The 26,282-nt window shown below is 37.4% G+C and overlaps 1 protein-coding gene across 2 annotated transcripts in view; it reads right to left on the reverse strand.

Moving 5' to 3' along the window:
* Positions 1 to 26,282, reverse strand: part of RCOR1 (REST corepressor 1) — a 109,064-nt gene that overhangs the window by 38,001 nt on the left and 44,781 nt on the right. For both annotated transcript variants that reach the window (XM_004376708.2, XM_023731772.1), the window contains exon 3: positions 1,450 to 1,533. In XM_004376708.2, coding sequence (XP_004376765.1) covers positions 1,450 to 1,533 — 84 coding nt within the window. The remainder of the gene's footprint in view (positions 1 to 1,449; positions 1,534 to 26,282) is intronic.

Here is a 26,282-nt window from a genome sequence, read left to right on the forward strand (position 1 = left end):
ATTACTGCAAGTGCTTAAAGAAAGAAAGAAAAAAAAAAACCCTCAGGAAATACTCAAAAGGTCTTCCCTAGCACAGAAAAAGGCACCAGAAATGCCAGCATTCTTTCTTCTCCTCTTCTGTTCTTCATTATAAACTCATAAAATAGTAGCCTGAAGAAGGTAAAATTAAGATATTCTTTAAAAATTAGATTAGACTTAAAAAAATTATTTTATTATTGCTGAAGTTCACATTACTAAGAGTAGTCAAATTTCCTGTGTTCCATGGAGGGTACTATACAAAAAAAACCCCAAGATCCTGGGGTAAAGATTACACAAGTGTCTTTGACGATGAGTTCTCAGAGCCCTAAATATAAGCATGGATTCTGAACACCCAAGAGAAGGATATAATAGGCATCATCTCTCACACTTACTTGGTGGTGGAAAACTGTTAACAACTATTTTAATACTTCAAAGCACAATTTGGGAAATCCTGGTAGAAGCTTTACTCTCAATGTAAGAGACTCCTTAGAAACATTTACCACTGATGGCTCTCTAAGCCCTGCCATGTTCTAGAGCAATGGTTCTTCACCCATTTTTGTCAAAGACCCCACAAAGAATTCAATGCCCCTCTCCAGAAAAGAGCGCTACATCAAAAATTTTACATGTGAATTCCAAGTTCACAGACCCCAGAAAGACCATTCATGGACCCTGCTGAAAATCTCAAAAAGGAGATTTAGTTTACCTTCTCTCTTATGAAGTTATGAAGAAAATAAAGACTTTGAAAATGGCAGTTTAACTTATAGGAATGTATCACATATAAAATTAATCTTGTATGTCATTAGCTGAACAGACAGGACAGAAAAGCTAAGAAATCATACTCTGAAAATACAATTAATATTATTAACAGCTATAGAGTCCCTTTCTCCCTCCCCCCAAAAAAGAAAGGTAGCTCAGAATATTAATCTTAATAAACTTTTAAACACATACAACAAATAAACTGCCAATTCAAAGTTTTACTTCCAGCTAGGCAGGTCTTATATTATAAGGTCTATTTCTAATAATGTACATTTGGCCTTTGTTACCCTTCAGATTAAAAATCTAATGATCTCTTTGTCTTTAGAAATTCATAAATTCCCAGCTGAAAGGAGGTACACACTGCATTATAATTTTCTTTCTACTCTGAGTCTTTCTTCCTAGTTACTTCAGTATTAACTGACAAAGCATTCTGGAAAAAGTGGAAAACTATGAAGCCACAAGGTTAAAAATCTTTAAGTCATTATGACAGGCCACAGTGGAAAAAGAAAACAAAAAAAAACGTACTTTCAAACTCTTCAAATTATTTATTTTAAAAAGAGAAATGAAAGAGAATTTATAAGAAATGAAATATACTTTGGGATTTTTAGCCACAAGTTGCCTTAAAACCTTACTTTAAATAAAAAGGGTGAAAAATAAAGGTGCTCGAAGACTTACGTTTTGCCTCTGAGAGATTCTGATTAGGTGACCAGACCAGCATGCCAAGATTTTCTCTTTCTTGACTGCGTCTTGCCAGTTTAGCTTGGTAGAAATAAAAAAGAAAATTCTTATGTAATTATTATGATTTAACAGATACAATGAGTAATGAGTAACAATACCACTCTGGTCTTTAAGCCTCAGAACATGATGACATCACCCACCCCTTACCTAAACCTGCCTTAATAGGACCCATGCACTTAGCATCAAAGGGTGAGGGGATGGGTGGAGGAGGCTCCCGAATTAGCTGAAACAATTTTACTGCCAAGTCCTTTTCTATTTTACCTTTTTTTACTTAAGAAATAGGTACTACGTGGATTTGCTGTTGTTAGTACTACTGAGTCAGCTTTGATTCACAGTGAGCCTATGTACAACAGAATGAAACGCTGCCCAGTCCTGTGCCATCCTCACAATCGTTGCTATGTTTGAGCCCATTGTTCGCAGCTACTGTGTCAGTCCATCTCGTTGAGGGTATTCCTTTTTTTCGCTGACTCTCTACTTTACCAAGCCTGATGTCCTTCTCCAGGATTGGTCCCTCCTGATAACATGTCCAAAGTTCAGAAGACGCAGTCTCATCATGCTCCCTTCAAAGGAGAATTCTGGCTGTACTTCTTTCAAGACAGATTTGTTCCTTCTTCTGGCAGTCCATGCATATTCAACATTCTTCACCGACACAACTCTAAAGGCATCAATTCTTCAGTATTCCTTATTCACTGTCCAGCTTTCACACGCATATGAGGCAACTGAAAATGCCATCGCTTCAGTCAAGCACACCTTAGTCTTCAAGGTGACATCTTTGCTTTTCAACACTTTAATGAGGTCTTTTGCTAAGCAGATTTGCCCAGTGCTGTGTGTCGTTTGATTTCCTGATTGCTGCTTCCACAGGCAGTGATTGTGGATCCAAGTAAAATGAAATCCTTGACAACTTTAATGTCTTCTCCATTTATCCTGATGTTGCTTATTAGTCCAGTTGTGAGGATTTTTGTTTTCTTTATGTTGATGTGGCATCTATACTGAAGGCTGTAGTCTTTGATCTTCATCAATAAGTGCTTCAAGTCCTCTTCACTTTCAGCAAGCAAGGTTTTGTCGTCTGCATATCGCAGGTTGTTAATGAGTCCTTCTCCCATCCTGATGCTGCGTTCTTCATATAGTCCGGCTTCTCTGACTATCTGCTCAGCATAGAGATTGAATAAGTATGGTGAAAGGATACAACCCTGACGCACACCTTTCCTGATTTTAAACCACGCAGTTTCCCATTGTTCTGTTCTAATGACCGCCTCTTGGTCTATGTACAGGTTCCGCATGAACACAATTAAGTGTTGGGAATTCCCATTCTTCATAATGTTATCCATTTGTTATAATCCACACAGACAAATGCCTTATAGTTATTATTCCTATTTGATAGATGAGGAAACTGAGGAGGTCATTCAGCTAGTGTGAGGTAGAGCCAGGACGGAACCCAGGCCGAGTGGCACCAGTGCCCAAGGGCTTAAGTACTATACCTTTGCAGCCTCTGCTTTCAGATACTGGAGGATATCCAAAAAGGAAGCCACATGTGGCATTGTGCTCAAATAATCTTTTAAAATGTGAATTCAACTTTTAATCCTGTGTAATTCATAGTTCTCACACTTTGAGTCTTTCTTTCCCAGTCTTCCATCATTCTTTTTGAAGAAATGGCCCCAGAGAATTTAATGTGTACTTGGATCACCTCCACCCTTCTCTGCCATAGTAACTTTTTAGTGACTTGACAATAGGAATCCAAAGATCCTTTTAACAACTTTATTTTAAAAATTTAATCTGAAAGGAAACACATTCAAACTCTTAAAAGTCTGTGATAGGAACAAGTAGGCCAAAAGTTTGTGTCAAGTGTTCAGCTGACATGTATAAGCAGATTAACTGCAAGTAAGAATCATATATTACAACAGAGACATTTAAAACTATCTTCAAAAGGTACCAAAAAAGGCTCAACTAGCCATGCCTTTAGACTGGTTAGGCCCAAACTCATTCATTCTAAAGGCATTTTTTTTTTTATTTGATATTCTGGTGCTTTATTTTTTTTCTTTTTGTTATTGTTATAATTAAATGAAGTTTACATTTCAAGTTAGTTTCCCATACAAAATTCTTTTTACATACATTGTTATGAAACCCCAATTGCTCACCCCATTCTGGGGTAGCACACTCCTCCTTTCTGCCCACGATTCCACATAACCATTCAACCAGCTCCTAACTCTCTCTGCTTTCCCATCTCACCTCTGGACAGAAGCTGCCCCTTTGGTCTCCTGTATCTACTTGACTAAGAGGCACACTCTTCACTAGTATCACTTTATGTCCCACAGTCCAGTCCAATCACTGTCTGAAGAGTTGGCCTCAGAAATTGTTTTAGTTCTGGGCTGATAGAGAGTCCAAGGGCCATGCTTTCTGGGACGCCTCCAGTCTCAGTCAGACCATTAAGTCTGGTCTTCTTACTAGAATTTGAGTTCTGCACCCCATCCGTCTACTGCTCCATCAGGGACCCTCTGTTGTGTTCCCTGTCAGGATATTCACTGGTGGTAGCTGGGCACCATCTAGTTCTTCTGCTCTCAGGCTGATGAAGTCTCTGGTTTATGTGCCCCTTTCTGTCTCTTGGGCTACTACTTTCCTTGTGTCTTTGGTGTTCTTTGTTCTCCTTTACTCCAAGTGGTTGGGACCAATTGATCCATCTTAGATGGCTGCTTGCAAGCTTTTAAGACCCCAGCCGCCACTCAACAAAGTAGGATGCAGAACATCTTCTTAAGCTTTGTTATGCCAATTGACCTAGATGTCCCCTGAAGGCATGGTCCCCAGGCCCCCCATCGCTGCTACTCTGTCTCTCAAGGTATTTGATAGCATTCAGGAAACTTCTTAGCTTTGGTTTAGTCCAGTTGTGCTGACATCCCCTGTAGTGTGTGCTGGCCTTCCCTTCACGTAAGATAATTCTTATCTACTAGCTAGTTAGTAAATAACCCTCACCCTCCCTCCCCACCCTCATAACCATCAAAGAAGGTTTTCTTCTGTGTTTAAACCTTTTCTTGAGTTATTATAATAGTGGTCTTATACAGTATTTGTCCTTCTGTGACTGACTAAATTCACTCAGCATAAGTTCCAGCTTCCACCATGTTATATGATGTTTCACAGCTTCATCGTGTTCTTTATCGTTGCGTAATATTCCATTGTGTGGATATACCATAATTTGTTTATTCGTTCGTCCATTGATGGGCACCTAGGTTGCTTCCATCTTTTTGCTATTGTGAACAGTGCTGCAATGAACATAGGTGTGCATATCTCTATTCATGTGATGGCTCTTGCTTCTCTAGGATATAGTCCAAGGAGTGGGACAGGTGGATCGTATGGAACTTCTATTGCGAGCTTTTTAAGGAAGCGCCAAATCAATTTCCAAAGTGTTTGTACAATTTTACATTCCCACCAACAGTGTGTAAGTGTTCCAGTCTCTCCACAACCTCTCCAGCATTTATTATTTTGTGTTTTTTGGATCAGTGCTAGCCTTGTTGGGGTGAGATGATATCTCATTGTAGTTTTGATCTGCATTTCTCTAGTGGCTAATGATCGTGAGCATTTCTTCATGCGTCTGTTAGCCACCTGAATATCTTCTTTGGTGAAGTGCCTGTTCATATCCTTTGCCCATTTTTTAATTGGGTTATTTGTCTTTTTGTTGTTGAGGTTTTGCAGTATCTTATAGATTTTAGAGATTAGACGCCGATCGGATTTGTCATAGCCAAAAATTTTTTCCCAGTCTGTAGGTTGTCTTTTGACTCTTTTGGTGAAGTCTCTAAAGGCATTTTTAGTCTTTTTTTTTTTTTTTTAAATAAAGTCCTCTAAAAATGTGAAAGTTATACACTATGAATAGGCAAGATTAAAAGATGAACTTACGAGGTGGGTGGAACAGGCTATAAAGGATGGGGAGAAAATAATACAACCAAAGGGACAGAGGTTATCATTTTTGAGTATCCTTTTTAATACAGTTAATAGTAACAATGTTGCATATAATCCAAAAAATTTTTAAAAATCAACAAGGATGTGGGGACAGGAGAACCAAATGGGATTTTAAACAAAAAAAAGTAAGAGCTTTGCTCTATTTCAAAAGAAAAACCGAAAGTCAAGAAAGAAACAAAAGGAATCCATCCACATTAGAAAGGTAGAATTAAAGCTGTCTTTATTCACAGACCACATGATCACCTGTGTAGAAAATCCTACAGATTCTACAAACACCTCTGAAAATAAATGAGTTTTAAAAGGTTGCCGGAAACAATATCGGTATTTAAAAAATGACTTCTGTTTCTATATGCTAGTAACTTAACAATCAGAAATCAAAATTGAAAAATATCACAAATAAACATGAAAAACTTAGGGACAGGCCAGATAAAAGATATGTAAAACCTGTAATTGAAAACTACAAAACACTGCTGAGAGAAACTAATAATCTAAGTAAATAGAGAGATTGTACCATATATATAGATCAAAAGACTAAACATTATTATGATGACAATTCTCCCCAAATTGCTCTCCAGATTCAACACAATACCAGTTAAAAATTCCAGTGCACTTCATTGTACAAACAGACAAAGTGGTTCTAAAATTCATATGGAAATGGAAAGTACCTAAAATAGCCAAAACAACTTTGAAAAAGAACAAAGAGGACTTTCACTCTCTGATTGAAGACTCATTACAAAGATTTAGTAAGACAGTGCTGTACTGGCATAAAGAAAGAGAACTAGATAAGTGGAACAGAATAGAGTTCAAAAATAGAACCACACATATAAGACCAATTCATTTTCTACAAAGGTACAAAGGTAAAATTCAATGAAGAAACATAATATTTTCAACAAATCATGCTGGAACAAATGCAAAAAAATTTAACTTGGATCCATACCTTGTACAATATACAAAAATTAACACAAAATGGATCACAGACCTAAATGTAAAACCAAAAATCACAAAACTTCTAGAAAACGTAAGAGAAAAAATTTTTGACCTTGGGTTAGAAAAAGAGATGTTAGATACAACATCAACAGCACAATCCATAAAAGAAAAAATTCTTAAGTTGATTTCATGAGAAGTAAAAATTTCTGCTTTTTGAATGACACTATTAAGAAAATGAAAAGTCAAGCCAGAGAGACTGAGAGAAAATAATTAACAAATCACATAGTTGATAAAGATTTGTATCCTAAATACATAAAGAGCTCTCAAAACAGAGTAAGAAAACTCAATTTTTTAAAAAATGAGCAAAAAATCTCAGACACTTCACCAAAAAATAACAACATGAAAAGATGCTTGAAATCATTAGCCATTAGGGAAATGCAAATTCAAACAAAAATGACATACCACAACATACCTTTTAAGAAGTATAAAATTAAAAAGAATGGCAATACCAAGTGATAGGGAGAATGTGAGGAATTACAACTCTCATGTAATGCTCATGGGAATGTACAATAACGGTACTTTGGGAAAAAAAGCTTGGTAGTTTCCTAAAACTGTGGTACAGTGAAACCCATGAGAGCCAGAACTTGACAGGACTGCCTTGTTTCTCCTGGTCTCGCAGCCTTACCACTTTTTTATCGCTCATTTTACTGGAAAATATTTGAGTTTTCCTTCTCTGACAGGTTTCTGCCTTACACAGGCTCCTGCTTTCCAGGTTTTACTGTATGCCCATTCAATGGAATATTACTCAGCAATAAAAAGAAATTAACTAAACACAACAGCATAAATGCATCTCAAAATAATTATGCCTAGTAAAAGAGTTTACAAATATGGAAAGGGGAAGGCTATAATGAAGTCTGTGCTGCTGGATTTGAATCAACAGTATCAGTATGAACTCATGGTTTTCAAGATAAATAGACACAGAAATATAGATGCATGTATACATACATACAAGACCATGGGTAGTGCAAACAGTTGCATTAACCCAAACATTGGCGGTTCGAATCCACCCATGAAGGAAAGGCCTAGGTAAGACTACAGCCGTTCAAATTCCTACAGAATAGCAGCTGTATCCGGAAACACCGCGGGGTTGGGGTTGTATTAAGTGGGAAATGACTTAAAGGCAAGGGGGGCGGAGCCTGTTTTAATACACACATACATGCAGATATCTACTTCCCAGTTCTATATGAGCTCATAGTCTAGCTTCTTGAACTATTTGTTCAGCATACAGACTGAATAAGTAAAAAAGGGAAAGGATATATATAATGTTTGCTAAAACTGGATGGTAGGTATGCAAATACTATTTTTGGTATTTTTTCTGTGTGTATAATTGCAAAACATTTTTTTAAAATAACTAAAATGGAAGAAGCTTTCACTGTGTGCTCTGCTCTGTAACTTGATTCAAGCTGGATTCAGAAAAGGACATGGAATGAGGGATATCATTGCTGATGACAGATGGATCCTGGCTGAAAGCAGAGAATATCAGAAAGATGTTTACCTGTGTTTTATTGACTATGCAAAGGCATTCAGCTGTGTGGATCATAACAAATTATGGATAACATTTTCAAGAAGGGAAATTCCAGAACACTAAATTGTGCTTATGTGGAACCTGTACATAGACCAAGAGGCAGTCATCTGAACAGAACAAGGTGAAACGGCGTGGTTTAAAATCAGCAAAGGTGTGTGCCAGGGTTGAATTCTTTCACCACACTTATTCAATCTGTATGCTGAGCAAACAATCAAGAGAAACTGGACTATATGAAGAAGAACATGGTGTTAGGATTGGAGGAAGACTCATTAACCTGCGACATGAAGATGACATAACCTTGCTTGCTGAAAGTGAAGAGGATCTGAAGCACTTACTGATCAAAGACTACAGCCTTCAGTATGGATTACACCTCAACATAAAGAAAACAAAAATCCTCACAACTGACCAATAAGCAACATCAGGATAAACAGAGAAAATATCGAAGTTGTCAAGGATTTCATTTTACTTCAACCTACAATCAACCCATGGAAACAGCAGTCAAGAAATCAAACATGCATTGAGCAAATTTGCTGCCAAAGACCTCTTCAGAGTGTTAAAAAAGCAAAGATGTCAGTTTGAGGAACTAAGGTTCGCCTGATCCAAGCCATGGTATTTTTATCGTCTCATATGCATGTTAAAGATGAACAATGAATAAGGAAGATCAAAGAAGAACTGATGCCTCTGAATTATGGTGTTGGCAAAGAATACTGAATATACCATGAACGGCCAGAAGAATGAACAAATCCATCTTGGAAGAGGTACAACCAGAATGCTACTCAGAGGCAAGGATGGCAAAACTTCGTCTTATATACTTTGGATATGTTATCAGAAGGGACCAATCCCTGGAGGACATCATGCTTGGTACAGTAGAGGTTCACTGAAAAAGAGGAAGACCCTCAATGAGATGGACTGACACAGTGGTTGAAACAATGGGCTCAAACACAGCAATGATTGCGAGGATGGCGCAGGACTGGGCAATGTTTTGTTCTGTTGTACACAGGGTCGCTATGAGTCAGAATCGACTCGATGGCACCTAACAACAACAACAACAATACAATGTGTTCCTGTATTCCAAATTAAAATTATCTTGGCCCACACTAAGGGAAATATTCTCCTAGCCTATTTTCTGTTCTGCCCTGAAGCCTTGAATTAGCTATTTCTCATTCTGCAATGCCATACTAGATTTTTCAACTAATTGGGAACTGAGCAACAACCTTTTTTTTTTTTACAGCTTTATAGAGCTGTAATTCACACACCATACAATTCACCCATTTAAAGTGCACCATTCAATGGTTTTCAGCATATTCACAGATATGTGCAACCATTACCACAGTCAATTTTAGTACATTTTCATCACTTCAAAAAGAAACATCATTTTAGATATTAGGAAACCCTCTCTCTCCATCCTCCCTTCCAGGCCCCAGAACTAAACAATCGCTAATCTACTTTCTATCTGTACAGATCTCCCTACTTTGGACACTTCATATGAATGGGATCATATAACACGTAGTCTTTTGTGACTAACTTCACTTAACATAATGTTTTCAAGATTCATCCACGTTATAGCACGTATCAGTACTTCACTTCTTTTTATGGCCGAATAATCAACATTTAAAAAAAAAAATCCTCACAACTGGACCAATAAGCAACATCATGATAAATGGAGAAAAGACTGAGGTTCTCAAGGATTTCATTTTACTTGGATCCACAATCAACACCCATGGAAGCAGCAGTCAAGAAATCAAAAGACACATTGCACTGGGCAAATCTGCTGCAAAAGACCTCTTTAAAGTGTTGAAAAGCAAAGATGTCACCTTGAGGACTGAAGTGCACCTGACCCAAGCCATGGTGTTTTTAATTGCCTCATACGCATGCGAAAGCTGCACAATAAATAAGGAAGACCAAAAAAGAACAGACGCCTTTGAACTGTGGTGTTGGCAAAGAATACCGAATATACCACAGACTGCCAAAAGAATGAACAAATCTGTTTTGGAAGAAGTACAATCAGAATGCTCCTTAGAAGCAAGAATGGTGAGACTACATCTCACATACTTTAGACATGTTATCAAGAGGGATCAGTCCCTGGAGAAGGACATCATGCTTAGTAAAGTAGAGGAAGACCCTGAATGAGATGAATTAACACCGTGACTGCAACAATGGGCTCAAGCATAGCATCAATTGTGAGGATGGCGCAGGACCAAGGCAGTGTTTCATTCTGTTGTACATAAAGTCGCTATGAGTCAGAATCGGCTCGAAGGCACCTAACAACAACAACAACATTCCATTGTATGAAAAGACCACATTTTGTTTATCCATTCATCGGTTGGTGGACATTTGGGTTTCTACTTTTCTAAATTTTATACGTATACATTGTATGTTGCTCCTTTCCTAAAACACACAAACTTATACAGATTGCTTACAAAGTAAACTAAATACACCTTCCAAATTTAGGAACTATGAGCTCTGACAGAGACAGCATAACGTAAAAAAAAAAAAAAAGTAAGAAAGCAAAATCACCCTATACATAGTTTCAGTAACTTTGATCTTACTTGTAGAACTTTGTAGTGCATATAGTGAAGCAAATGACCACAGACCCAGTGCCTAAAAACGCTTGGGAAACAAGCAAGCAATTTTAAAAACCTTTAACTATAAACCAAAAACTATCCCCTTTTTATTCTCCTTGGTCCAGCATAACGAAAACAAAGCTAACTTTGTTGAAGGACTAGGCTCTTAGGGTGGCACAGTTAAGATAAACCAATATGAGCTCACATTCAAAGATGAAGGTCTGCAGATAATGAACTTCAGTTATTTTAACTATCAGACACAAAATTATAAATGTATATGAAATGTTTAAAGAACTACAAGTTGGAATTGCAAAAATGAGTAAGCAAGAAGACAGCATCAAAAGTTACCAGACAGGTTTAAAGAAGAACTAACTAGTACTTTTAAAAAAGTATACTCATCCAAATAAAAAAACTTAATGGATAAATTAACGAGCAGATTAGGTAACACTGAAGAGCTATTAAGCAAAAACATCACTGACAACAAATACATAGATAAGAAGATGAAAAACATAAAAGATGAGTTAAGAGTTATGGAGGATGGAAAAAGTAAGAAAAACGTGTCCAATCAGGGTCTCCAAAAGAATACAGAGCTGAGGAGAGGCAATATTTGAAGCAATAAAACCTAATAATTTTATAGATATGATGAAAGACATGAATCCACACACAGAGGAAATACAATGTCTACCAAGCAGTATGAATAAAAAGAAAACCACACCTAGGTCTACTAACTGGAGTCCTGGTCTATTGTGGTAAAACGAGGATGTCAGAGACAAAAAGATCTTAAAGAAGCCTGAGATAACTTCTTATAAAGTTGGGCTTAAAACTACTCAATACGCAATTCAATTCCCAATAGTAATAGAAGACACAGATAGCAGAACAATACCGTTAAAACAGGGAGAAAAAAATCTTAAGAGTGTAGAGCCTGCAAAGTTCTCAGACACACAGGCAAAACAAAGATGTTTTCACATAAACAAAAACTTTGGGACAGTTTACCTACTCTAAAAAATTTGCTCAGGAGGAAAAAAAAAAAAAACCACCCTGAAAGGAACAGGAATGTGCAAAAGAAGAAATGGTAAGTAAACAGGATTATATAAACACTACCCATATAATCAGGTCCAAATTAAGGAAATTTAAAAAAGAACAGAACTAAAATTCTGGACAATAATAACATGTAAATTGGAAATAGTGATCATAGCTGAAGTGTTCTAAGGTTCTTGTATTGTTCAGGATATTATCTTTAATCTTTAACCTTAGACTTTAAGTATCTACAGTAAAATTTCAAGACCAGCCACTAAAAAAAAAAAGCATACAAAACTTACAAGCTAGTAAAAAGCAGAAAAATGAAGGACTATTTTAAAAATATATATATATATATCAGGGTCCTAAGCTGCCCTCACTACTTCTTTTAAAAAAAAGGCCAAACAACCAAAACTTAAAAGTGGGAGCAAACTGACATGATGATAAAATTTTATAATGTACCTAATAAAGTAGTCTCAAAATAAACAAAGCAAAAATTGATTGAAAAAAAGGGAAGAAGTTGACAAATTCACCATCATACTGAAAGATTAATATGCATCTCTCTCTCAGTTGATAGCCCAAACCAAAATGAAGATATAGAAGAACTGAACACAATGAACAAGTTTTATTACTGGACATACTCTGAAAGCTGCATCTACTAATTAGAGTATAAACATTCTTCTCAAGCAAATTTACAAAATATTTACAAACAATCACAATTACAAGGCTACAAAGCAACTCTAAGCACATTTCAAAGAACCGGTAGCATATAGATCATACTTTCTAACTGCAATGCAATTAAAAGTCACTAATTAAAAGATGAAACTAAAACTTCTTGCATTCAGAAATTATAAAACACCCACCTAAATTAATTCTGGGTCAAGGAAGAGATCATGCCAAAAAACAAGATTATTTAAAACTGAACAATAAAAGACTGTCAACTTATAGAAAACACTGGAAGAGGTCCTTCCAGATACATTTACAGCTATAAATGCTTATAATAAAATTAGAGACTAAAAATTACTTTGCTAAATGTCCAACTTAAGAACTTGGAAAGAGAATAAACCCAAGGAAAGCAAAAGGAAGGCAATGAAGAGCAGAAATTAATGAAACAGAAAGCAAAGATAGAAAGGGAAGATTAATAAAGCAAAAGTTGGTCCTTCGAAAAGACTAGTAGACTTATCTGCAGAATTTGATAAAGAAAAATAAAAGGTACAAATAATTTTTAGGAATAAAAAAAGAAGATAACTCTAGATCCATTAGAAAATAAAGATAAAATACTGCAAACAACTTTAACCAAAGTTTGAGGATTCAGCAAAAGGACTGTGTTTGTGAGATTATATACATGTATTATATTCTCTATTTCTTGTAGCAATAGAAGAAATTGTTAACATTTACTGAGTGGTACTATGCATCAGGCATGACTCAAACACTTCACACGTATTAACTCATTTCACATTTAATCTTCCCAAAAAAGTGAGACGGGAAATACCATGCCCTAGTCATAGATGAGGAGATATATACAGAAAGGTGAAATAATCTGCATAAAGACACCTTGCTGGGTCTGTCGTTTAACAGCTTTTAGTGTAAGGTAAATGAGACCACTCTGTACACTGTTCACGGTGGGGTGCCTGTGAGTTGCCTGTGTGGAAGGAAGAGACTTTACATAGGTGGAAAAACAGAAAATTGACTGGAAAGAAGAGAACAAAGCTACGGAGGGAGAGAGAAAAGACAGAAAGGGTTTCAGCAGGTTCTTATATAACAGCAGAGTTTGAAGCTATCAAGTCACATGCAGTCATTAACATACACCCAACCAGTTATCATAGCTTGCTTTGAACGTGGTAGATTACTCGGTAAATACTTACCCAACTATAAGGTGAATTCCTTGGGAGCAGAGAACGCCTTTTTCCATCTTTGTATTCCCACTGCTTAGGGCATAGTACCTGGCACAAAGTAGTGCTGTTGGGTCAATTACTTTTCACAGCTCTTCAGCTGTCCTGATCCTTAAACTTAGAGAAAACATATTTTTGGTATGATGTGATGAAAATACTACTTTTTCTGATTAGTATGATCGGAACAATAATTACACTAGGAAGAAATGTCTTACGCATGAATAGTGTTTTGTCCTTTTTTACACATACAGGGTGAGCAAAACACAGAATCTAATGCAAAGGAATTAAATGGCCAATGACTAATAAGTGATAACAAATTTTAACCAAAATTGACCTTTTTTCCCCTACTTTTTCTACCCCTTTCTTAAACATCGGTGTTCCTTAGGTTCCTCTTTTTCTCCTAGTATTCTTTACTCTCCCTACTACACTCAAGACTTCTTATACCATGTCCGTACTAATGACTTCTAAATCTGTATCTCTGGAGCCAAGTACATAATCCAACCACCACTCAAAAAGCATCTCCAAATCAACATGTTTAAAACTGAACTTATTTCCCTCTCATTCACCCTTACCACTACTACCACCAAGCTGTTTTTTCCTCTCAAAAACTGACACTATTACTTACACAGTCACCAAGCTCCAGCTAGATTCCTGCAAGTTATCGCGGACTCCTCCTCTCTCATCTCCTACCAGCCCTCCAATCCATTGAGATCCGTCAATTGTACCTCAATTCTTCTCAAATCCATCACCCTGTCTGCATCCTACTCGCACTGTCTTAAGTTTAGGCCTTTGTCTTTTCTCACTTTGTCTTGTCTCAAGTGCTCCAGGTTAACCAAGACCCAGAACATAACCCTGGTCCCAAATTCAATCTCTCCATTACAACTAGAGCAATGCTTCTAAATTCCTTTCCATATTTAAAATCCTGCCATAGAGAGGGAGCGTAACTCACCACTCCCTACATGTGGACTTGCATAGTGACTTCTTTCCAAAGAGTACAGTATGGATGTGGAGGGGATTAACTTTACAGTGGAGAAACCTGACAAACACAATCTTAGTCAATGTCAACATCAACACTGATAGTATGTATCCTTGATATGAAGTGATGAAAATGCTACTTTTCCTGTGGTCTTCCTCCCAAAAGCCTATCCAGGTTAAATCATGAGAGAAAGAGCAGACAAATCCCAATAGGGAGACAGTCTATAAAATATCTTACCAGGTCTTGGGGAACATCTAGCTCAACTGGCATAACACAGTTTATAAAGACAATTTTCTACATTCTACCTTGGTGAGTAGCATCTGGGGTCTTAAAAGCCTGTGAACGGCCATCTAAGATACTCCACTGGTCTCATCCCTTCGGGAGCAAGGGAGAATGAAGAGAACAGGATACAAGGAAAAGATTAGTCTGAAGGACTAATTGTCCACAGCTACCAAGGCCTCCACCGGACTGAGTCCAGTACAGCTAGATGGTGCCCGGCTACCACCACTGCCTGCTCTGACCAAGATCACAACAGAGGGTTCTGGACAGAGCTGGAGAAGAATGTAGAACATAATTCTAACTCACAAAAAAAAGACCAGATTTACTGGCCTAAAGGAGATTGGAGAAACCCTGAGAGTATGGCCCCCAGACACCCTTTTAGCTCAGTGGTGAAGTTATCTCCGAAGTTCACCGTTCAGCCTGGGAGTGGACAGCCCCATAAAACCAAATGGGACTAATGAGGTACAGCAGTCCAGTGACGAGGGCCAGAAGGCAGAAGGGGACAAGGAAGCTGGTGATAGGGAACCCAAGGTTGAGTAAGGATATTGTTGATGTGTTGTAAGACTGTTAACCATTGTCACAGGGCAACATGTGTAGTAACTGTTAAATGAGAAACTATTTTGTTCTGTAAGCCTTCATCTTAAGTGAGAATAGCACAACTGGAAGAGCACAGTCAATGTCACTGAACTGTGCATGCAGAAATTTTTGAAATGGTGTATCTATGGCTATGTGTATTTTCACCAAAAAAAAAGGTTGAGAAGTTAAGAGGGTTGACATGTTGTGGGGTTGTTAACCAATGTCATAAAACAATATGTGTACTACTGTTTCATGAGAAACTATTTGTTCTGCAAGCCTTCACCTGAAGTACAATAAAAAAAAAAAAAGGAAAACGTAAAGCAAGATGAAGCTAACCCAAAAAAAAAATCTGACCAGGATTCCTCAAAACTGCCAAAGTCATCAAATACAAGTAAAGTCTGAGAAGCTATCACAGCCAAAAGGAGAGTTGGCAGACGTGACGACCAAATATAATGTGGTATCCTAGCTGGTGACCTAGGCCAGGAAAAGGACATTAGGTAACAACTAAGGAAATCTGAATATAGTATGAACTTCAGTTTATAATAATGAACCATATCCCCTTATTTCTCTGAACACTGCCCTAGCAGCAATTTAACAAAAGCATTTGAATCAAAATGGGCAAGACTTTATTGAGGTTTCACCACAGTTACCACCACCAAGCACTCCAGGAGAAAAAGAAACCCTCAAACCACAGGCTGACTGGTGGTGAAGCACCACCATCATAAGAATTACAGTCAACCAGTTGCCACTGAGTCGATTCTGACTCATGGTGACCCCATATAAGTCACAGTAGAATTGTGCTCCACAGTAGAATTATGTTTTCAATGGCTGATTTTTTGGAAGTAAGATTACTAGGCCTTTCTTCCAAGGTGACTCTGTGTGGACTTGAACCTCCAAACCTTTTGGTTAGCAGCCAAGTACATTAACCATTTGCACCACCCAGGGACTCCAAAAATTACAGAGGGTCCCGTTTATCCTATAACACAATTTCCCATCACTCGCAGCACTTCTTCACAGACCAGTGAAAACTTCTACTACTGATAATCTAGCTGAGGACATATCATTAAAATTATACCATGTTAGAAGAGATTCCTTATAAAGGGTTGAGTTAGGAAAAAAAGAACATAGAATTCGTTCCAAAAGTTTGGCAGAGCAGTATGTTAGAAAGGGGTACAGAAGAACTGGCCACCAAAAATTTTACCAGATGTGTACTGCAAATTAGTCCGGTCTTTCTGAAGGACAGTTTGGCAATGTCTACCAAAGCCTGTAGCTATTTACCCTAAAACAAAATAATCATAGATGTATGCAAAAATTTATTCATCAAGTGCTGTTGAAAATGGCAATAAATTAGGGACTCAAATGCCCAGCAAGAGACTCAAAGTATGGTACAACTATACAGTAGAAACTGTGTAAGCATTTAAAAAAAGGTTGTAGAAGTATATTTAATGACATGGAGGAACCAAATATATAGTAAAAGAGAGCAGATTACAAAAGAATTGCTATAGTGTATGATCCTATAGTGGGGAGGAGGAGGGGTAAATATTTATGTATTTCAAAAAAAAACAGAGAGAGAGAAAGAATCAACACTAAAACATTAACAGGAGTTTTCCCTTAGAATATTTATTCTTCTCTAGAAGACTGGAAAAGTTTGAGAAGCACTATGTATTACAGAACCATTCACTGTAACGACTCATTTGCAAGTAAAATTGTGTTTCCATGAACAAAACTACATATACTAAAATCCTGATCTAACCAATTAGTCTAGGAAAAGTATTAATTCCATCCCATCTCCCTTACGCCCCTCTCCTGTGCTCCAGTTTCTCCCTGTGCTTACCTTTAATCAGAGCACTTAAAAAAACAAAATACCTGTTGTGTCGAGTCAATTCCGACTCACAGCAACCCTGCAGGGCTGGTGGATTCAAACTGCTGACCTTTTGGTTAGCAGTCGCAGCTCTTAACTACTGCTTAAGGCACTTGAAAGTACTAGCTAGACTTTGAAGGCAAGATCCATGTTTACTTCTCACTCCCAGTGCTTTTCCCAAAGCTAACAACACTTAATAAATGACAATATTGTTAACTAAATTTTTCTTAATGAAAACTGTTTTCTTCCCTCTGAAGTCTTATGAGGCCAGGGGGGTGCTGAGTACAAAGTCATTGAGGTAGTAATACTGAAAAGAGTAATGAATACCCTATCTTTTGGTAGAATACAAAATGAAGCACTACGGGTCAGATTTTTTAAAACCTACATAATTATAACTGACTTATCAATAATTAATCCAGATTTGTAGGGATTTTGTTAGATTCCTGCCCGGAAGTCTCTCGTTAGAGTGCTTTACCCCTTTGAACAATTCCTGGACATTCCTGGGCCTACCATCTGAAGAGCATGGTAGAAGCAAGGACAAGTGCAGAGAAGGCAGGGTTTCTAACTATAATGACACTCATTTTGCCGGAACCAAAGGCAGTAAAAAAAGCACTTTGTAACAAAAAGTTAAATGCCTACACTGAAAAAAAGCTAAGTTCCAGAAAGCATAGAATCAAATTAAAAATAAAACTTTTCATTGTGGTTTTAAATAGGAATTGGGGAATTCCTCTCTTGTCGGTATGCAATGATATGAAAACAATTTAACAACAGGTTTCTTTTTTGTTTTATCTCATCCCAGTAAAGCAATGATCAACAATCTGAAGCTTCAACTATCACTATTCAAATTCAGACAGTAACAGTTATTTAAAAATAAACCATATTAAATCCCAAAAGCTTAGCAATATCGCTAATATACAAGTTCACCTGTTTTGTTTAAACAAATCTGAACCAATTTATAAGACCGTAATTTACACAAATCATACCATATTAAGGAAACATCTACCCTTAATATCATGTTTGAAGACAAAAGATGAAAATTAGCATGCAATCTTTTTCTTAGCACGCTAATCTGGTAATATCACACTTTAACAACGGCAGAAAGCCAGATGCTGTTGACTGCTTAATTCATACTAGTTGCAGACAAGGCACATCTATTTTCTTTTTGGTTCCGAACAGATTGAAAAGTTAATTTTACTACTCAAGATATAAAAAAGAAATTCATTTTACTAAAGCCAGCAAAATATTAACATTCACCTGAACACATAAACCATACTAACTTTGGTTCACATCCACAGAGCACCCACTATAACGAATTTGTTTAATAGATGGGCTTGGAACTCAGACTAACACAGGTTAGAATTTCAGGTCTGCTGCCTACAAAGTCTAAGATGCTGGAAAAGTTCTTAAGAACAAGGTCTTTGTTTTCTCACCTGGAAAATGTGGTTTAAAATAATTTCTACTTCACAGGGAAGAACTAAATGAAACTTCATTTAATTACAACAATAAAAAAAAAAAAAGAATTAAAAGAGATAATATAAGTAAGATGCTTAGCTGAATGCCTTGGCATACCCTGAGTACTCTCACTCACCAAATAGCTTATTTATTACTTTTATTATGAAAGCTAGTGTTTAAAGTAAGATAGGGAGAAAAACCACCTAAAAATATCTAAATATATCTTCCTTCATGCTTCTTGGCTATGGCTCTATTCTCCTATAGTTCCGAACACTGATCTAGGCACTAAGTGGCTTGTTCAGGTCATAACAACGTCCTTACCAAATCTTCTGCCTCAGCTCCCTGCCTCCAAACCCAAACCTATTCCACAAATGGTGACAAGAAATATCTCCCCTGTGCTGACCACATGGTATCACTTCACATCGTTGTTCTTGTTAGGTGCTGTTGAACCAGTTCCAACTCACAGCGATCCCATGTACAACAGTACCAAACACTGCCTGCTCCTGCACCATCCTCACAATCCTTGTTATGTTCCAGCTCACTGTTGCAGCTACTGTGTCAATCCATCTTGTTAAGGGTCTTCCTATTTTTCACTCACCCTCTACTTTTCCAAGCATGATATTCTTCTCCAGGGATTGGTCCCTCCTGACAGCATGTCCAAAGTACACGAGACGAAGTCTCGCCATCTTTGCCTCTAAGGAGCATTCTGGCTGTACTTCTTCCAAGAAACATTTGTTCCTTCTTCTGGCAGTCCATAGTATATTCAATATTCTTCGCCAACATCATAACTCAAAGGCATCAATTCTTTGATCTTCCTTATCCACAGTTCAGCTTTCATATGCAGACGAAGCGACTGAAAATACTATGGCTTGGGTCAAGCACACCTTAGTCATCAAACTGACATCTTTACTTTTAAACACTTGAAAGAGATCTTTTGCAGCAGATTTGCCCAATGAAATATGTCATTCGATTTCTGTTCTTTTAATTGAGCTTTAGGTGAAAGTTTACAGCTCACGTTAATTTCTCATACAAAAATTTATACACATATTGTTTTGCAACATTAGTTGCAATCCCCACGATGTGACAGCACACTCCGCCCTTCCATCTCCGGTTCCCTGTATCCATTCGACCACTTCCTGTCCCTTCCTGTCTTCTAATCCTGCTTTTGGACAGAAGCAGACCATTTGGTGTCTTATATCTGATTGAACTAAGAAGCACATTCCTCACGTGTATTATTTTTGTTTCAGAGTCCTGTCTAATCTTTATCTGAAGAGTGAGCTTCGGGAATGGTTTCAGTTCTGGGTTAACAGTGCATCCAGGGGCCATAGTTTCAGAGGTTCTTCCAGTCCCTGTCAGACCATTAAGTCTCGTCTTTTTACATGAATTTGAATTCTGTTCTACATTATTTCTCCTGCTCTGTCAGGGACTCTGTTGTGTTCCCTGTCAGGGTGGTCGTTTGATTTCTTGACTGCTGCTTCCATGGGCGTTGATTGTGGATCCAAGTAAAATGAAACCCTTTACAACTTCAATATTTTCTCCATTTATCATCATGTTGCTTATTGGTACAGTTACGAGGATTTTAGTTCTCTTTATGTTGAGGTATAATCCATACTGAAGGCCCTAGTCTTTGATTTTCATCAGTTTAAGTGCTTCAAGTCCTCTTTGCTTCACAAGGCTGCATCATCTGTGTATCACAGGTTGTTAATAAGTCTTCCTTCAATCCTGATGCCCGGTTCTTCTCCTATAGTCAAGCTTCTCTGATTATTTGCTCAGCAGACAGAGTAAGTATGGTGAAAGAAAACAACACCGACGCACATCCTTCCTCATTTTAAACCATGCAGTATCCTTGTTGTATATGAAAAACTGCCTCTTGGTCCATGTACAGGTTCCACACAAGCACAATTAAGTGTTCTGGAATTCCCAATCTTCGCAATGTTATCCATAATTTGTTATGATTCATAAACACTGGTAAACATCTTTCTGGTATTCTCTGCTTTCAGCCATGATCCATCTGATATCAGCAATGATATTCCTCATTCCACGTCCTCTTCTGAAGCCGGCTTGAATTTCTGGCAGTTCCCTGTCAATGTATACTGCTACACTCACTTCTGAATTATCTTCAGCAAAATTTTACTCACACGTGATATTAACGATATTGTTGGATAATTCTTGCATTCTGTTGGATCACCTTTCTTTGGAATGAGCACAAATATGGAAATCTTGCAGTTGGTTGGCCAAGGGACTGTTTTCCAAATTTCTTGGCATAGACGAGTGAGCATTTTCAGTGTTGCATCTGTTTGTGGAGATATCTCCATAGGTATTCCGTCGATTCCAGAAGCCTTGTTTTCGCCAATGCCTTCAGTGCAGCTTGGACTTCTTTTAAAACCATCGGTTCTTGATCACATGCTACGCCCTGAAATGCTAAACGCTGACCTATTCTTTTTGGTACAGTGACTCTGTGTATTCCTTCCATCTTCTTTTGATGCTTCCTGCATCATTCAATATTTTGCCCATAAAATCCTTCAATATTCCAACTCGAGGACTGAATTTCTTCAGATCTTTCAGCTTGAGAAATGCTGAGCGTGTTCTTCCCTTTTGGTTTTCTAACTCCAGGTCCCCAAGTAAAATGAAATCCTTGACAACTTCAATATTTTCTCCATTTATCATGATGTTTATCAAAATATTAACAATTGGTAAATCCAGATGAAAGCTATATGAGTGTTTACTGTACTATTTTTACAAATCTTCTACACGTTTGAAATTTTTCAAAATAAAAAGTTGTCAAAGAATGACCTTTAATGTATGTAAATTTCAAAAAAAAAAAAAAAAAATCAACCAGGACATCAGGGGGTGGAATGTAGACTGTGACAAAATAACTCTATTACAAATACATGACATAATCTCACTACAAGTGGAGCCAGGAGCTGACCTAAGTAACTTTGCAAAGCTTTTGACTGGAAATAGAAAGGCTGAAGACAAAAGGAACTGCATATAAACACTGTTGGTAAAGTTGTTTCTTACAGGGGTGGTTATTCTTTGATTCAGTGTTAACAGAAAATTAGAATCCTAGGATGGAATGTCAGCTCTGCTTAGACTGAAGGGGAGTCTCACCTAAACTCACCTTTCCAGGCCTCATTTTTCTCTTCTATAAAAATAGAGGAAAGTTTTTTTCTCTGAGAGATTAAATAAAATAGGATGTTAAAACAACATGTTCAATAACAAAAAGATAACACAATCAAAAAAAAAAAAACAACAAGCAAAGGACTTAAATCGACATTTCACCAAAGAAATATATAAATGGCCAATAAGCACATGAGAAGATGTTCAACATCATTACTATGCAACAATGATAATTCCACCAGCTGCTAGTAAATTGGGAGTTAACTCTAAAAATGAAAAAGATATCTGATTCTCCAAAGCATCGAAATATTACAAAGCATCTTTTCTGACCATAAAGCCATAAAAGTAGAAATAATAAAAGAAAAAGGAAAAAAAACGAAACACATGGAAACTGAACAACACCTTGCTCAAAAACTACTGGGTTATAGAAGAAATTAAGAATGGAATAAAGAAATTCACAGAATCAAATGAGAATGAAAACACATCCTACCAGAACCTTTGGGACATAGTAAATCAGTGCTCAGAGGTCAGTTTATAGCAATAAATGCACACATCCAAAAAGAAGAAAGGGCCAAAATCAAAACATTAACCCTACAACTTGAACAAGTAGAAAGAGAGCAGCAAAAGAAGCCCTCAGGTGCCAGAAGAAAGGAAATAATAAGAATCAGAGCAGAATTAAATAAAATAGAGAATAGTAAAACAATTGAAAGAGTTAACAAGACCAAAAGCTGGTTCTTTGAAAAGATCAACAAAATTGATAAACCACTGGCCAAACTGACAAAAGAAAAACAGAAAAGGAAGCAAATAACCTGTATAAGAAATGAGACGGGTGATATCGCAACAGACCCAACTGAAATTAAAAGAATCATAACAGAACACTATGAAAAATTGTACTCTAACAAATTTGAAAACCCAGAAGAAACTGACAAATTTCTAGAAACTCACTACCTACCTAAACTAACACAAACAGAGGTAGAATAACTAAATAAACCTATAATAAAGAAGAGATTGAAAAGGTGATTTAAAAACTCCCAACAAAAGAAAGCCCTGGCCTGGACAGTTTCATTGGAGAATTCTACCAAACTTTCAGAGAAGAGTTAACACCACTACTACTAAAGGCACTTCAGAGCACAGAAAAGGATGGAATGCTCCCAAACTCATTCTATGAACCCTGATACCAAAACCAGGTAAAGATACCACAAAAAAACAAAATTACAGATGAATATCCCCCATAAACACTGACACAAAAATCCTCAACAAAATTCTAGCCAACAGAATTCAACAACATATCAAAAAAATAATTCACCATGATCAAGTGGGATTTATACCAGGTATGCAGGGATGGTTCAACATTAGAAAAAAAAAAAAAATCAATATAATCCATCACACAAATAAAACAAAGACAAGAACCACCTGATCTTATCAATCGATATAGAAGAGGCATCTGACAAAGTCCAACACCCATTCGTGATAAAACCTCTCGGCAAAACAAGAATAGAAGGGAAATTCCTCAACATAATTAAGGGCATTTATACAAAGCTAACAGCCAACATCATCCTAAATTAGCCAACATCATCCTAAATGGAGAGAGTCTGAAAGCATTCCCCTTGAGAACCGGAACCAGACAAGGATGGCTTTTATCACCACTCTTATTCTAACACTGTGCTGGAGTCCCAGCCAGAGCAATTAGGTTAGAAAAACAAAGGGCATCCAAATTGGTAAGGAAAAAGTAAAAGTATCTCTATTTGCAGATGATATAATCTTATACACAGAACACCCCAAAGAATCCACAAGAAAACTACTGGAACTAACAGAAGATTTCAGCCAAGTATCAGGAAACAAGATAAACATACAACAATCAGTTGGATTCCTCTACACTAACAAAGAGAACTTCGAAGAGGAAATCACCAAATTAATACCATTTACAACAGCCTCCAAGAAAATAAAATACTTAGGAATAAATCTAACTAGAGACATAAAAGACCTATACAACAAAAACCACAAGACACTACTGCAAGAAACCAAGAGACCTGCATAAGTGGAAAAACATACCTTGCTCACAGATAGGAAGACTCAACATTGTGAAAATGTCAATGCTACCCAAAGCGATCTACAGATACAATGCAATCCCAATTCAAATTCCAACGGCATTTTTCAATGAGATGGAGAAACAAATCATCAGCTTCATATGGGAACGGAAGAGGTGTCAAAATAAGTAAAGCATTACTGAAGAAGAAGAACAAAGTTGGAGGCCTCACACTACCTAATTTTAGAACCTATTATACAGCCACGGTAGTCAAAACAGCCTGGTACTGGTACAATAACAGATACATAGACCAATGGAACACAATTGAGAATCCAGACGTAAGTTCATCCACCTATGAGCAGCTGATATTTGACAAAGGCCCAAAGTCCATTAACTGGGGAAAAGACAGTCTCTTTAACAAATGGTGCTGGCGTAACTGGATATCCATCTGCAAAAAAATGAAACAAGACCCATACCTCACACCATGCACAAAAACTACTCAAAATGGATCAAAGACCTAAATATAAAATCGAAAACGAAAAAGATCATAGAAGAAAAAATAGGGACAATGCTAAGAGCCCTAACACATGGCATAAGCAGAATACAAACCATAAGTAACAACGCACAAACACCAGAGGAGAAACTAGATAACTGGGAGCTCCTAAAAATCAAACACTTATGCTCATCAAAAGACTTCACCAAAAGAGTGAAAAGACAACCTACAGACTGGGAAATAAATTTTGGCTATGACAAATCTGATCAGCGTCTAATCTCTAAAATCTACAAGATACTGTAAAACCTCAACAACAAAAAGACAAATAAACCAATTAAAAAATGGGCAAAGGATATGAACAGTCACTTCACCAAAGACATTCAGGCAGCTAACAAACACATGAGGAAATGATAACGATCATTAGCCACTAGAGAAACGCAAATCAAAACTACAATGAGATACCATCTCACCCCAGCAAGGCTAGCATTAATCCAAAAAACACCAAATAAAATGTTGGGAAAGGTTGTGGAGAGATTGAACACTTATACACTGCTGGTGGGAATGTAAAATGGTACAAACACTTTGGAAATCGATTTGGCGCTTCCTTAAAAAGCTAGAAATAGAAGTATCATATGATCCAGTTATCCTGCTCCTTGGAATATATCCTAGAGAAATAAGATCCATCACACGAATAGATATATGCCCACCCATGTTCACTGCAGCACTGTTCACAACAGCAAAAAGATGGAAACAACCTAGGTGCCCATTCAACGGATGAATGGATAAACAAATTATGGTATACCCACAGGATGGAATACTATGCAACAATAAAGAACGATGGAAACATAACATGGAGGAATCTGGAAGGCATCATTTTGAGTGAATTTAGTCAGTTGCAAAAGGACAAATATTGTATAAGACCACTATTATAAGAACTCAAGAAAAGGTTTAAACACAGAAGAAAACATTCTTTGATGGTTACGAGGGGAGGGAGGGAGGGAGAGGAGTATTCACTAACTAGATAGTAGACAAAAATCATCTTAGGTAAAGGGAAGGACAACACACACTACAGGTGAAGTCAGCACAACTGAACTAAACCAAAGCTAAGAAGTTTCCTGAATACAACCAAACACTTTGACGGACAGAGTAGCAGGGGTAGGGGTCTGGGGACCATGCTTTCAAGGGACATCTAGGTCAACTGGCATAACAAAGTTTATTAAGCAAATTTTCTGCATCCCACTTTGGTGAGTGGCATCTTGGGTCTTAAAAGCTAGTGAGTGGCCATCTAAGATGCATCAATTGGTCTGAACCCACCTGTAACAAAGGAGAATGAATAACACCAAAGACACAGGGAAAATACTAGCCCAAGAGACAGAAAGGGCCACATAAACCAGAGACTTCATCAGCCTGAGAAAAGAACTAGATGGCGCCCGGCTACCACCAATGACCGCCCTGACAGGGAACACAAGAGAGGCCCAGATGGAGCAGGAGAAAGGTGGGGTGCAGAACTCAAATTGTAGTAGAAGACCAGGCTTAATGGTCTGATTGAGACTGAAGGAACCCTGGAAAGCATGGCCCCCGGATTCTCTATCAGCCCAGAACTAAAACAATTTCTGAGGCCAACTCTTCAGACAGGGATTGGACTGCACTGTGGGACATAAAGTGATACTTGTGAGGAGTGTGCCTCTTAGCTCAAGTAGATACAAGAGACTAAACAGGCAGCTTCTATCTGGAGGTGAGATGGGAAGGCAGAGAGGGTTAGGAGCTGGTTGAATGTACATGGGGAATCAAGGGTGGAAAGGAGGAGTGTGCTGTCACAGGATGGGGAGAGCAATTGGGGTCACATAGCAATATGTGTGTAAATTTTTGTATGAGAGACTAACTTGAAACGTAAACTTCATTAAACTACAACTATATATATATACACACACACACAGTAAGTTAGAGACAAAAAAAAAAAAACAGCATGACGAAGACTGAGAAAACTACTTAGCTATAAACACTAGCCACTTCTTATAGAAAAGAATGACTCAGAGGGTAGAACAAAACTCTGAGAC

Source organism: Trichechus manatus, unplaced genomic scaffold, assembly GCF_000243295.1.
Source record: "Trichechus manatus latirostris isolate Lorelei unplaced genomic scaffold, TriManLat1.0 scaffold00045, whole genome shotgun sequence".
NCBI classification, from domain to species: Eukaryota; Metazoa; Chordata; class Mammalia; order Sirenia; family Trichechidae; genus Trichechus; species Trichechus manatus.